Raw genomic sequence first — 14295 nt, forward strand, 5'->3', positions numbered from 1 at the left:
ACCTGGGCAGAGTGGCCAGGTGTCCCGAGGCAGTCTGTTCTTGCCCATCCACCTCCAAACAGGAGGCCACCCCACGCTGGGGGCTGCGGCTCTGTCTTGCCCTTTTGTTTCCTTAACCATGGAGAAGGGAGTTCCTGACCCTGAAACGGATCATTCCTCCTACTGGAGTCCACTAGCTGCCTGTGCCTGAAGAATCCAGTTGAGTGCCTAAACAAAAGCAAGATTTTTTAAACATTTATTTTTATCATTCCTACCACTGTGCTAATCTAAAAAAGTGAAAGTCGCGCAATCGTGTCTGACTCTTTGTGACCTCATGGACCATACAGCCCATGGAGTTCTCCAGACCAGAATACTGGAGTGGGTAAGCCTTTTCCTTCTCCAGGGGATTTTCCCAACCCAAGGATCGAACCCAGGTCTTCCCATTAAAACAGATACTAAAGAATTTGGGGCCTGGGAGTAACATATAGAGGCTTTTTCCAGGTGGCTTAGGGGTAAAGAATCTGCCTGCCAATGCAGGAGATGCAAGAGATGCAGGTTCAACCCCTGGGTGGGAAAGACCCCCTGGAGATGGGAGGCTACCCATTCTAGTATTCTGGCCTGGAGAATTCCATGGACAGAGAAGACTGGCGGAGTATAGTCCATGGTGTTACAAAGAGTTGGACACAACTGAACACACACATGCACACACACACACACACACACACACACACACAGAGTAACATACAGACCGGCCTGAAGGGGAAGAACTGAAACCTGGAGGACTTGTTCTAGCAGGTATTGATTCACAGTTTTACATCAGCCAAATCCCTTCCTGCAACATCTAAGACCCGACAACTTCCTGGTCTGCTTTACAGACAGAAAGAGCGATCTCCTGTTGGTTCAGTTCCGGTTTCTGGTATGTTTTCTATTCACAGTACACACTTTGAAGTACCATGTTCAATTTTAAATGAATGGAGAAGAAAATGTTTAATAACATATGAAGATTGGCTCAGAAAGTTTAAAAGATTAAGAATAAAAATGCTCTTTGCTTAAAGCAAGAAATCAAAAGGTAAACAAGTAGCGTTCTTCTCAAAAAGGCAAGAGGTTTTTGAGTTCCTACAAGGTGAACAAGCTCCTTGAATATATTAACAAACATTAACTGATCCCAGTAAACAAAATGCACATAAAGGATTTGTTTGTCTAAGGCCAACTCATAGGTTAAAAGGAAACAGGGAAAAGGGACAGTGTGTCTGATTAAGAAAAAAAAAGGAGTGGGTTAAAGTTAAAGTTAAATCATTATAGATTTAACTTCTGGACAGGATGGACTTCCTGTCTTCACTTGTTCCCCTAGAATCTCCAGATTAACATTTACTCAGTGTGCACAGGGGCCACTCCACCGGCCGGGGCAGGATTATAATAGGTGATGCCTTACAAAGGAGTGTGATACCATCCAGTAGTTGGGAGAGGACAGCGATGTGAAAAGGGATCGTATGTGTGGAAAGTCTTTGTGGATTACACCAAAAGCATGACATTATCATCAGAAAGGGCAGGGTAGGTTTTATACGCAACATATGAAGCAAAACCATGCACAAACTCTGGTATATATACATTTGATTGGTATTTTGCCAACTTCCAAACATAGCCTTTGAAGCTTCTGCACGAGTGCTAAGTCACTTCAGTCATGCCCAACTCTCTGGCACCTTATGGACCCAGAGGAGTGGGGTGGGGTCGGAGGTGGGAGGGAGGGTCAAGAAGGAGGGAAAATATGTATACGTATGGCTGATTCATGTTGATATACTTCAGAAATCAAGACAACATCATAAAGCAATTATCCTTCAATTAAATAATTTTAAAAATAAAATTAAAAAAGAAGCAACAGTTTCTTAAAAGCTCTTGAAGGGGCATTTTGCAAACATGTGTCTAGGTTCCCAGATAATTTAAATACTGATAGACTTTGAAAGTATTCAGTGATTCTGTGAAATAATTCTGCATCCTCTTCCCAAATATAGTCTACTCATTTTTTAAAAGGTTTACTTTTCTCTTTCCTCATAAGAAAAAAAAAAAAAACCCACTCTTTTGTAAGACATGTCCAGTGAAAAGCTGTTTTGCTGGCTTCCTGGAGAGACCAGCTGGTAGCAAAAACAAGCAGAGAAAATAAAGGGAAAAAGCCAACTTCCTAAACAGGCTGACTCAGCTCTTCGGTGTTAGTGTTGACATGATTGTTTTTTTTTTTTGTCTTCCCTATTCAGCTGCCAGGAATTAAGAGAAAAAATAAAATCGTGAGAAGGACAGTTCAGTGGAGGAAGTCAACATTCAGGGTTTTGCGATGTTGGAGGTTCAGAAGCGTCGGCCCCTCCTCTGGGGGATGCCCTAACAGAGCAGCGGAAGTGTGGTCACTGTTACACACCACTACACACTCTAGAATCCTTCCAGAAGAACCTTGGGAGCCTTCCAGAAGAACCTTGGGAGTCTTCCAGAAGAACCTTAGGACCCTTCCAGAAGAACCTTAGGACCCTTCCAGAAGAACCTTAGGACCCTTCCAGAAAAACCTGGCTTCCTACAGTATATTCACAATCAGGTATTGACCAGGATTGCCCAGGAAAACATTTCTGTCCAAAGAATTTCTGTCAAGAGGAGTTTCTTAGACAGGGTAATAAGAGGGTAGGAAAAAAATGTCTGCAAGTCACTGAAAACTGAACTAGCCTGCCCGCACCACAGCATCCCCTCCAGGTCCTCGTCATTCTCTCCAGCCTGCGGACACCTGGGCTTAGATCCCACACGACAGCTCAGAATGTCCTGCTTTTTCTGTGGAGCCTGTCAGAGAAAAACATCTGAACAAGAATAGCTTGAATCCTGAAGGCACATAACCAACTTCTCATTCTTGCTTATAGTTGGGGGAAATTTTACATTTCCAATACTTTTTTTAATTTTTAAAAACATTTATCTATTTATTTGGCTGTGATGAGTTAGTTTCAGTATGTGGGATCTTCGCTCTTCCTGGTGGCATGCAGAGGTTAAGACTCTGCGCTCCCAAAACAAGGGGCCCAGGTTCAATCCCTGGTCAGGGAACTAGATCCCATATGCTGCAATGAAACACTTTCTAAATAGTTAATATTCTCTTTGGAAAGAGCCAGTGGAAAAATCCCATGGATGACACAGACACCTTACAAGCTAAAGGCTTGGCGTGCTGCAGTCCTTGGGGTCGCAAACAGTTGGACATGACTCAGTGACTCAACAATAACAACAAAATCACTGTGTTGTCTGCAATATGATTTATGCAAAGGTCAGGAAGCCCAAATTATAACTTCCTTCTTCAGAACAGCAGCAGCTTTCCCATAAATATTGAGCTTACTTAAACAGACCTCCCTGTCTTTCACGTTCCTGGAAGGTCACACCAATTAGATATGCAAGCATGGTTTCAGGGCTTAATATTCACTATACAGGGAGCAGTTCTCTCCAAATCAATTCAGTCTTGTTTTGCTCCTTCCTTTGAGTCACAGTAAGGATACATAAAACTTCATTCCTTTACTAGATTTTAACAGATGAGCAATTTCATCCTAACTACAGGGAACAGAGAGAGAGAGAAAACCTCAGAGCTCATGGCCTGTAGCCTGCCAGGCTCCTCTGTCCATGGAATTTCCCAGGCAAGGATACTGGAGTGGGTTGCCATTTCCTTCTCCAGAGGATCTTCCCAACCCAGGGACTGAACCCAAACCTCCTGCACTGGCAGGAGGATTCTTTACCGCTGAGCCATCAGGGAAGCCTGTGACGTTCTATGTACTTGCACTGTAAGAGAACTGGTACATTTTCCCCATCCTGACCATGGCTCAAGAGGGAAATAAGACCCAAAGCTTTCCATGCAGAAACTCCTTTGGTGTATCATTTCATTCCCTAGATGACTTACTACTTTGACTTGATGGATGATGGGGCTCGTCATTTCTCTAGCGAAAGAGGCAGAATTTGGAAAACAGAAGGGCTCATCAGTCTTCTCAGTGGTTAATCAAGGATGTGTTTGGTTGTTCCTGAGGGATTCACTCACAGAGTCATCATGACTTATACGCTCATTATTTAACTGCTATCCTGTCTCTGGGTGCTGAGAACTCTTTAGAAGGAGACCATCTGTTAGCACTTTGACGGCGGACTACCTGCTTTAATCGACTCACTGCAGCGTTACGAGGGGAAAGAACAGATTTTCAATGTACCAGCCTTAACTTTAACTGCATCCTTGTCAGTCTTCATTTAAATCAAGCTGCACACTTGATGACAGAGATGCACTGATGTTGCTATTTAAGAACATCAATGGCATTTCCGTATTAAATGTCAGTTTGTTTGTGCTCTGCCCATAGCTTAAGACCGTAAGCCTTCTGGAAAGAGTGTATGTATTTCTGAATGTTTCTGTTTTGGTCAGTAGGGGTGATGGTGACATGGAAATTTTAGCTCCTCTGATGGAGAGAAGATGCCCGCGTGCCATTGGACATAGTTATGCCCATTCCTGACGGGCCCCAAATGTTTTCTGTTGTTCTAATCCCTAGGAAAGAATGTTGGATAGATACTCAGTCAGGACTCATTTTATAGAGTGGTTAGGGTCTGTAAAGATGTGTGTTGCTGCTGCTGCTGCTAAGTCGCTTCAGTTGTGTCCGACTCTGTGCGACCTCATAGATGGCAGCCCACCAGGCTTCCCTGTCCCTGGGATTCTCCAGGCAAGAACACTGGAGTGGGTTGCCATTTCCTTTTGCAATTCATGAAAGTGAAAAGTGAAAGTGAAGTCGATGTGTGTTAACTCACATCATATTTTAAATAAAACGGGACAGTTTAAACATTAAAGAAAAATTCCTCTTGCAGTCCAACATCTGAAGATTCATAAAGGTCAAGCGGTTCTGTTCACGAAGGAAAAGGGGCCATGGGAACCTGTCCCCTCACATTGCCCTAGCCTCTCAGTCCTTGAGGCTCTTCTAAAAATCTCCTAAATCTTCTCAGAGGACTGATTTTAAAAATCTTGTCCCCCAGTTGTCCATGAAGAATTACAGGATTGAGAAAAGAGACCATTCTAACCATTACATGTCCTCCTTAACCTGCAAGTCACAGAGCATGCTTGTTTCACTACAGGCCACCTGGAAGTGCCAACAGTTGAACAGTTTTTAGACTCCTTAAGCCTCCCCTCTCATGACCTGATATTCTTGGGGCATTTCCAATCTGAAAAGCCAATGGTCCGCTTTGCAGCGTTGCTGTGACAAGGCTGGGAAGAATGAAGGATTTGTTCTTTGTGCAGCTGGTGAAGAAGAAATGCCAAAAGTTCTTCATAGGCTGTGAGTGGACACTTTCTTCCTTTAAGAAACTATTTGATGGTGGTTTTGGAAGAAGAGGCATTCCAAATAACCCCCCTTGCTTTCAATGGCGTGGCCTGTCACCAGGGATCAACTTTCCTCTCTCTTCCCCAGGTTGGAAAATGAGCTTCCTGTGCTGAGATGAAGCAGGAATCCAGGATTCTCCGTGGGTCCATTCTGAGGATGTGCAGAGCTGATTTGGCACCCAGGAGGTATTCAACCTCTGAGTCGTAGTTCATGGACCACACATAATAACATGTTGACTCATTACACCTGGGATTTTATAAAGGTACTCACGGTGGTGCTGGTTTCCCTCATGAGTCGGGGGCTGAGTCCATTGGAAAACCTAAAATAGAACTTTTGACTTTAGGACATGCAATCTGAGGATACATGTATTTTTCACTTTGGTATTGACTCTTTCTCTTAGCAAATATTTATCCTTCAGCCTCTGGCCCCATGAACCAGGCTTGCTCAGTTCCACATCTAAAAGTTCTCTCTTTTTTTTTTTCTTTACATGCAGCTTGGTTCCATCAGCACTTATACATAACCAGGTATGTTCTGCTTTTGAAGTTTTTCCTTCAGTTCCACCTTCTTTAGGATCTGATACTCTCAACGGACTTTCTTAGGGAACATTCATTGCAGAACTTAACATTGTTCAATGTAGCACTTTATGAATTTCCTACGTGCTGTTTGCTGGTGTTACATGGACAAAGTTTGGCTCCACTGACCCAAGTTTCCTATGACTCAAAAGCAACTCGTACACTCTATGTGTTAAATACATGTATGTACAGCCACATATCTACACATATATGCATTCAGCCATGTTCACATAGCACATAACATGGTGCCAGGAGCAGAGCAGGTATTCAAGTGTTTACTGAACTGAACAAATTCAAAATTGTGTAAGTTATGTCAACTAATAAGAAAAGCAGCTTATTTTCATAATTTACCATCCTCTAAAAGACAGTGCAAATTGAAAAGCAGAAGGTCTAGACCTAGTTTTCATTCTTTAACTACAGTTATTATATAAAATTTTTAGAGTTGACTATAACCATACCACCTATATACAAAATTCAATTTTAAATTGTTCAGCAACATACTTTTTATTCTGCAAAAGGCTTAACAGATAAGCAATAAGCACACTGGCTCTTGTCTAAAAAAATTCTTTTGGCAATAAAACTGTGCACCTACAGGTAAAGATTTAGGCAGGAGATAGATGAATTAGAGGGCTTCCCTGGTGGCTCAGACGGTAAAGAATCTGCTAGAAGAGATGTGGGAGACCTGGGATCAGTCCCTGGGTTGAGAAAATCCCCTGGAGAAGGAAATGGCAACCCACTCAGTATTCTTGCCTAGAGAATTCCATAGACAGAGGAGCCTGGTGGGCTACAGTCCACGGGGTTGAAAAGAGTCGGACATGACTGAGCAACATACACACATATGAGTTAGAGGTAATAATAGGTTGAGAGATGGAGAGGTGAACGGGGAGGGCCAATCGGGGACTGGGAAGCTCTGGAGCATGATGAACGAGGATGCGTGCGTGATGATGGAGAGAAGATGCCTGTGGTTAGCGCAGCTTTTGTTTACCTGACGAACCCCAGGCAGAACCTTCTTATCTCCACACTCTCTCCTCAGTGCTCCCCGAGCACCCCTTCAACCGTGCAAATCAGCAAATTACTTGGTCATCAGTTTGTCTCTCTCACTAGACTATACATACCTTTAGGAGACAGACAGTGATTTGTCCGTATAGTTCATCCTTAATGCCTAGCACTGTGCCTTTGATACAGAATACACACAAGTAAAAGGTATGGCAGAATATTCCCAGGAAACCAGTCCCCTCCTAAGCAATAATGAGCTATGCTGCATTCTTTAATTCCAAAAATCTAAGCATTTCTCCAAATACAGAGGAAGAGGAACAATATTAATACATTAAAATATGACAAAGCCTTTTGCACCCTGGAAACTTTGTTCTCAGATTCCTGTTTAAATTCACAGTATTATATTCGTCCCTTCCAAAAAAAGTGCTCTGGCATTTCCAAAAAAAAAAAAAAGTAGAAATGTGGGCAAAATGAAAGTCTCTTAAAAACCCTTTTGGTAGCAATTTTGATTATAACATCATGTTTCTTGCCATAGAAGAACTGTTCTATTTATTCCAGTTATTCTTATCTGGTGATTTTCCATTAAGTATAGAAAATGTATCCCCAGACTCTCACAGCGTCAAGGTATTTTTATACCTTTATACATGAGCACTATAAAAGAACTGAGCCTACAGGTTGGCTTGACATTTTTAAGTGCTGAGATTCTGAGAAATGTTCCCAACATAACTAACCTCACAATCAATACAGTAGCACCAAAACTCACAGGAAACAAGTTGTTCCTGGGCAACAGGTATAATGGGCATGCCTGTTGCCCTTACTGGCATCAGCAGTAAAGTTAAATCCCTTAATTTGTTTTTAAACCTGGGATGGAGTCTATTGATGGAGAAAAAAGTTACATCATACAAAGTTCTAGCTGCTTTTCCTACCCAGGTTCCAACGTTCTCCAAAATGATAAGTCCTTTGTCATTGACTCAACTCAGAGTGCACGTTTACCCTGTATCCTATTTCCAAGTGTCAACAATAGACTCACTGGAAACAAAACAAAACAAAAAAACAACTGCATGCTTAATGGCAACCCTAAAACCAAATTTCTGAAATCTCAAGCACAAATATTCTACCAGACTATTCCTCATACATTCTATATTCTATATCAAGCCTCAACTATGAAAGGAGTGCTGAGGAGGCTGGGTGTCATGAGATTGTTTTTCAGGCAGCCTCATGGAGTCATTACCTCGATGAATTTTCCACACTCTAAAATTTGGTCCATGGCCTTGCAGGCTTGGAAACCTGATCTGTCGGCAAAGCTGGAGCAAAGTCACATCTCGGAGGCGGACTTACAACTCAAAGAGCACAGAGCACCAAAGAGTGATGTCAAGATGCAAACATATTAATTTACTGCGAGAACCATAAATGTCAGATGGACTGAAACCCTCCCAGGGCAAGCCAGAACATTCTCTCTCTGTGGACAGAGGCAGAGGGGGAGCCAAGTCATAACCCGAAGGTTACTTGGTGACAAAAAAGTGGAACAAAGGGAATAAACAGTAAATAAATCAAAGACAAGACAGGAATTCAGAGTCTAGAGCTATGATTTCCCGACTCACCCTGACATTTCACACTGGAGAAGGTGACCCATCAGACCTGCCAGGCAGCTGAGGACCCAGCTCTCAGGGGTGGCATTACCTGGGAACTGCAGACCCACATGGGTGGGTAATTAGTCCTTCTTCTGATTGACAGACTTTTCCTTTAGGTATGTCACTGTCTAATTCTGGGAGACACTAAGGTAACCACTACTCTCTCTGCTGGTGTATTTAAAGGTACCATCAGGTTCATTCATTTCTTCTTCTTTTTGTTTATTTTTTATCATTCTTTTCTTTCCATTCAGACAACTACCACTGCCAGAAAATCTAGGGCCTCATGTCCTGATGGCGGGGTCTAACTGATCTACCAACTTCAACCCTGTCCCCTTACCCAACTCCAAAGACCACTACTGTGTAAATTGACCTTAAATTAGCTGTTTATATGTTTTCCAAACTTCCCTCATACCAGACACTCCCAGTGACTCCTACTGCTGCCAAAGTTAAGTTCAAATTGCTTAGCCTGCTATTCAAATTCTTTCATATCTGTGCCCAATTTATTATCATTTTTTCTATTGCATGAACCAGGCAAATCTACTGTCTCTTAACAGCATATGTGCACCCTAACTCCTGTCTCTGCTTCCTGCTGGGTTCCTGAGAGTCAACTCAAGATCTTCATTCTCCATGAAAATACCTCTGAAGGTCCAAATCTGAAATTGACCCTTCCATGCTTTAGGCTCATTTGGTATTTAGTGTATCTGGAAAGTAATTATTATACATAGTACCAAAGGGCAGGGGAGCCTGGTGTGCTGTAGTCCATGGGGTCTCAAAGAGTCAGAGACAACTTAGTGACTGGACAACAGACATCTCCTCAATTAGAATAACCTGTTTACAGTTGGGAACAGTACATTTTGCCTTTTTTATATCCTATTTCTCCAATGCCTTGATACCAGGGTGCTCAATAAACAGGTACTTAGAACTGACCTTGTCTACATGTAGGTTAAAACAGTGAACTCCCCTAAGAGCCTAAGATAGAACTTGAAAGGTAGACCCTTAGCTGTTTCTCCAGGCATCAGTGGCACATGCTTCTTCCACACCTTTAGAGGGATTTCATAAAATCGGCATTCTCCCCAACATCTCACTTGCTCTCTGTACTGTCTGATGTAACAGCTGGAGACACCTTTCAACTTCTGTTAGTTTCACTGAATCAGGCTCAAAGTAAAGCACTGGCTTTAAAAATAGACTAGACCTCAGATATGTGGGGACTGTCATCAGGACATTTAACGGCAAGAACCTTATGGAGAAATAGTTACATAGAAAAGCGTAAGAGGTCCCTCCAGTATGATGGTGCAGTTGGTAAAAGGGTGAAAAGTCAGATTTCTATGGCTTATTGGAAAAGCAAAGGGATCAAGAAGGAAACAGTCTTAAGCAATTTTAGTTACCATGTTGATTTTTGTTATTCTTACCTGATCCTACCAGGTCTCCAGCCTGATTGGAGAGTACATTAAGAAAGATCACCCCTTATTTGTCTAAGACAATGAGCTGATTTGCAACAGTATCTGGGAAGACAGAGTTTCTTTTATTTCCTACCAAAGAACTATTGCTCACTGGGAGGACATCCAGACTGTTGTCAACAGGGTCTTCCGTGACTATGGAAGACATGAAAATACACACACCATCTCATATTTCATGGAATTTGGCAGCTCCCCATCAGAAATGTTGGGGAACAATCTGGCTAAGTCTTGAAAGTAGGAACGAGAAACCTAACTCAGAGTGGAACGAAGGTGATAATCTTTCCTAGGAAGGAGGAAATTGCTAGATTAAGCAAAGATAATTAAGCCTGATTGGTTAATTATAAAAACATAAACACAATAAAGATAGTTTAATCATAGTAAATAAAAGAAAAACCTATATTAAAACAGAGTATAATTTCTTCCTAGGCAAGGAAGAATTAATTCTTAGAGGCAGACCAAGAGTTTGTAAGGTTCCTGACTGTCCTCCTAACATTAAAATAAAATTGGAGACTGATTATTCTTACACTGAATACAAATTATCATATATTGTATTGGTCAATATATATGTGAATGCAAGCTATAGGAAATGAGAATCTTGTAAACAGGTACAAAATTACAAATAACATAAAACAGATTTGAAATTTTGATGTTCCCCATTTATATTCCCAGAACAAGTATTTTCTATTAGTGAGTGTTAATTTCTTTCTCTCCTTTTTGGAATATAATCCTCGAGTTCTAATATATCCTAACACAAACTCATCAAAACAGACGGGAACATGGAAGCCATTTCCCAGCTTCCCGGGGGCTTCCCAGCGTGAGCAGACTGAGATCAGGCTAAAGAGGGAACAAGCGTTTCTTTTATTTGTAAATAAGTTCAAAAGGAGATTTCAAAGCTTCCTCTAAACCCTTGTCAATTCACACCAAAAATGTAAGATTTCTAGCCAATATTTCAATTCTTGTGTACAGCAGTTCTCATAACACGTAGACGGGATTTGATTATCATGTAATGAGTTACGGCTGCCCGTGACCATAAACTCCATCACCTTATGCCTGCATCATCTATTTAGTCTTATATATAAAAACACGAGGTTTACTTTAAAATCTAATCTCTTATGTTTGCTAGTTTTTTAAACAGAATATTCCCTTTACCAACACAGTATATACCACATTTAAACAGTTATCCCTTTTCTGAGCTGGTGAGTGAAAGATTAAATGTTGCCTGTTTCCTCTAGAGCCCACCTTCCTTGTCCGGGTTTCATCCTGGCATATAGATTTTCCTCACTTTGAACGAACACACAACTTTCTCATTTTGCATAAGAACGATCTTCCTTGGGGGGAAAATGTATTCCTTATCTACCACATACACCAAAAATATTTTCTACCTTTGTTCAATTTTACATATATTTTACATATACCTACAGAGTCACCTAGATTTTTAAAATAAGTTATTCCACAAATTGAAAAATATAGAAAAGCAGATACAAGCTTTCCATTCTAAGCATTCTTTAAAAAAAAATACATTCTCTAATTATGTGGTAGTATATTTTGATTACAAAAATTTAAGTTACTTTAGAGATATTTGGGGCTCTAAAAGTGCATGCTTGCCTGATGACTTTCAAACCAGAAATAATCAAGACTTTAAGAAATTGAAATGTCACCTTGAAGCCCACCATAAGAATTGCTTTTGTTGTGCAAAATAGCAGTCCAATAGAATGTAAAATGTTTTACAACCTTTCAAGTCTATGGTTAAAATGATTGTTTCTCACTTAATTTCAAATTTCAATTTCTTCTAAGAAATATAGATGGATGTACTTGGCTGCATACATACAATATTTGTTCTTTCATGTTCCTGTCCTTTTGTAATCAATTTCTTACAAATTGAGCAAAGCGACAAAAATTCCATCAGGAAAACCCATGCCGTAAATCTTAGTGTTTTCCACAGTGTGCTTTACTTTATAATGAATTAGCTAATCTCAGTCAAATAAAAACTGTGAAAAACAAACAAAACCTTCAAATCTTCTCCTGTAACAATCATTTTACATATTCCTAAAGATTTGATTTAAACAATCATAAAAACTCGGGTATATTAAGGACAATTGAAGTGCAATCAGCAGTTGAACCCTGTAAAAGCATGGCTTGGCAAGTGAAACGTTAAAAGTTTAAAAATATTTATGATTAAGAAAACATCTACCTTAGAGTATGTTCCCATTAGGTTATTTTGCAACCGTACCTCGATTTGATTAAACCCAAAAAAGGAATTTTATTTTATTTTTTTTCTGAGGCCAGGAAGTGACTTAAATATTTTCCATGATGAGAAGCTGGCAAAACAGTCACTTTGAGTCGGTCCCTAGAGGAGGAAACCTGGGGTGTTTTCTTGGGTTGTGGATGAAAGATAAAGTCGGCGTGAAACCAGAGCGCAGGCCGGACACATACCTCGTCCTTGGGTTACTCCGTAAAACTCGGCCGCTATCCGAGCCGCTTCCTTGCGGTTGCCTTTCACTATGTAGAAGTGGCTGAGGATGGCCAGGCTGATTTTCACGAAGAGCTTGAAGCAGAAAAGGGAGAGGATGGTGAAGTAGACATTGGAGAGCTGCTGGGCGAACGGCCGGTTTTCCTCCACCACCGACATCGCTGCGCAGGCTGGGCCGCCGGGCCGGGTCAGATCCAAGTCCTGAATGTGCTTGGCTCCGGTCCGGGATGCTCCTGAACAGCTGGTCCTGAGGAAAGAAAATATCAGCTGGTGGCGATGCCTCCAGCTCAAAATATTTATACTGTCCATAAAAGTGCCTCTCACACGCCTATTGGTCTGACAATATTCTGGGGGAGCGGCGGCAACACGTGCCGGGTTCTGAGACGCCTGACTTTCCAAGCTGGATATAAGATGACGCCCCATCTCCCTGCTCTCAGTTTCAAAATCCAGGTATTGACGTTAATGTACAGAGTGTTTCCTTTTTGTTGTCTGTTGTTTAGTCGCTCAGTCATGTCGGACTTTTTGCAACCCCATGGATTGTAGCCGGCCAGGTTCCTCTGTCCATGGGATTCTCCAGGCAAGAATATTCCAGTGGGTTGCCATTCCCTTCTCAGAGAGATCTTCCTGACCCAGGGATCGAACCCACCTGCTTTATCAACTGAGCTAGCCAGGCAGCTTAGTTTTAGGGGAGGAAATAATTGTCCTGAGAGCTTTGAAGGCTTTGGGTAAGGGGTTCCTGGTGTGAATGTAAGCAAAACACATGATATCAAGGTAAAATGAAGTCCATCCCTTTAAACCTTCGAAATGGTCCTATTTGTAGACTGTGAGCTAAATTATCAAATAGTTAATGACTTGTGGATTTAGTGACCGCTCATCAAATTAGCCAATTATGTGTCTTCCGTCATTGTCAGGGGAAAAAAAAATGTATAAGTGAATAGACTGGAAAGCGACAGGGTCATAACTTTAGGCTATTTACTCATCCACTAAACACGTTTTAAGCACCTGCTATGTGTCAAGCATTTAGCTGGATGCTGGAGAGGCAGAGAATGTCACAGCCACAAAGAACTCAGAGTCTAGAGGAGGAAAGGAAAATGAGATAAAATACAAGTGAGGACAGGGCAGCATGAAGAGGAAGGGGCTGGTTCTGGCAGCAAAGAGTTCAAACGCTTCCTGGAGGAGGCACTATATCCAGAGAGTTTCAAACAAACCGAAGTGCTTCATCTTTACTCTTGCAAACCAAGCAAAAATATATTTTTTTAGGCTGACAATCTTTGTTGCTGCTGCTACTGCTGCTAAGTCGCTTCCGTCGTGTCCGACTCTGTGCAACCTCACAGACGGCAGCCCACCAGGCTCCCCATCCCTGGGATTCTCCAGGCAAGAACACTGGAGTGGGTTGCCATTTCCTTCTCCAATGCATCAAAGTGAAAAGTGAAAGTGAAGTCGCTCAGTTGTGTCCAACTTAGTGACCCCATTGACTGCAGCCTACCAGGCTCCTCCACCCATGGGATTTTCCAGGCAAGAGTACTGGAGTGGGGTGCCATTGCCTTCTCCGCACAATCTTTGTTAGTTCAGTTCAATTCAGTCGCTCAGTCGTGTCCGACTCTTTGCAACCCCATGAACAGCAGCACACCAGGCCTCCCTGTCCATCACCAACTCCCGGAGTCCGCCCAAACCCATGTCCGTTGAGTCCGTGATGCCATCCAGCCACCTCATCCTCTGTCGTCCCCTTCTCCTCCTGCCCCTATCTTTCCCAGCATCAGGGTCTTTTCGGATGAGTTAGCTCTTCGCATCAGGTGGCCAAAGTATTGGAGTTTCAGCTTCAATATCAGTTAAACCCTA

At 41.9% G+C, this 14295-nt stretch overlaps 1 protein-coding gene across 1 annotated transcript in view; it reads right to left on the minus strand.

The window, feature by feature from the left end:
• LOC120865837 (ankyrin repeat and SOCS box protein 5-like) overlaps window positions 1-12911 on the minus strand; it is a 37959-nt gene extending 25048 nt beyond the window's left edge. The window contains exon 1 of the mRNA XM_040243237.1: window positions 12420-12911. Within this exon, the coding sequence (XP_040099171.1) occupies window positions 12420-12879 (460 nt within the window). The 5' untranslated portion in view covers window positions 12880-12911. The remainder of the gene's footprint in view (window positions 1-12419) is intronic.
• Window positions 12912-14295: the final 1384 nt, after the last annotated feature.

Source organism: Oryx dammah, unplaced genomic scaffold (assembly GCF_014754425.2).
Source record: "Oryx dammah isolate SB20612 unplaced genomic scaffold, SCBI_Odam_1.1 HiC_scaffold_7, whole genome shotgun sequence".
Taxonomy (NCBI): Eukaryota; Metazoa; Chordata; class Mammalia; order Artiodactyla; family Bovidae; genus Oryx; species Oryx dammah.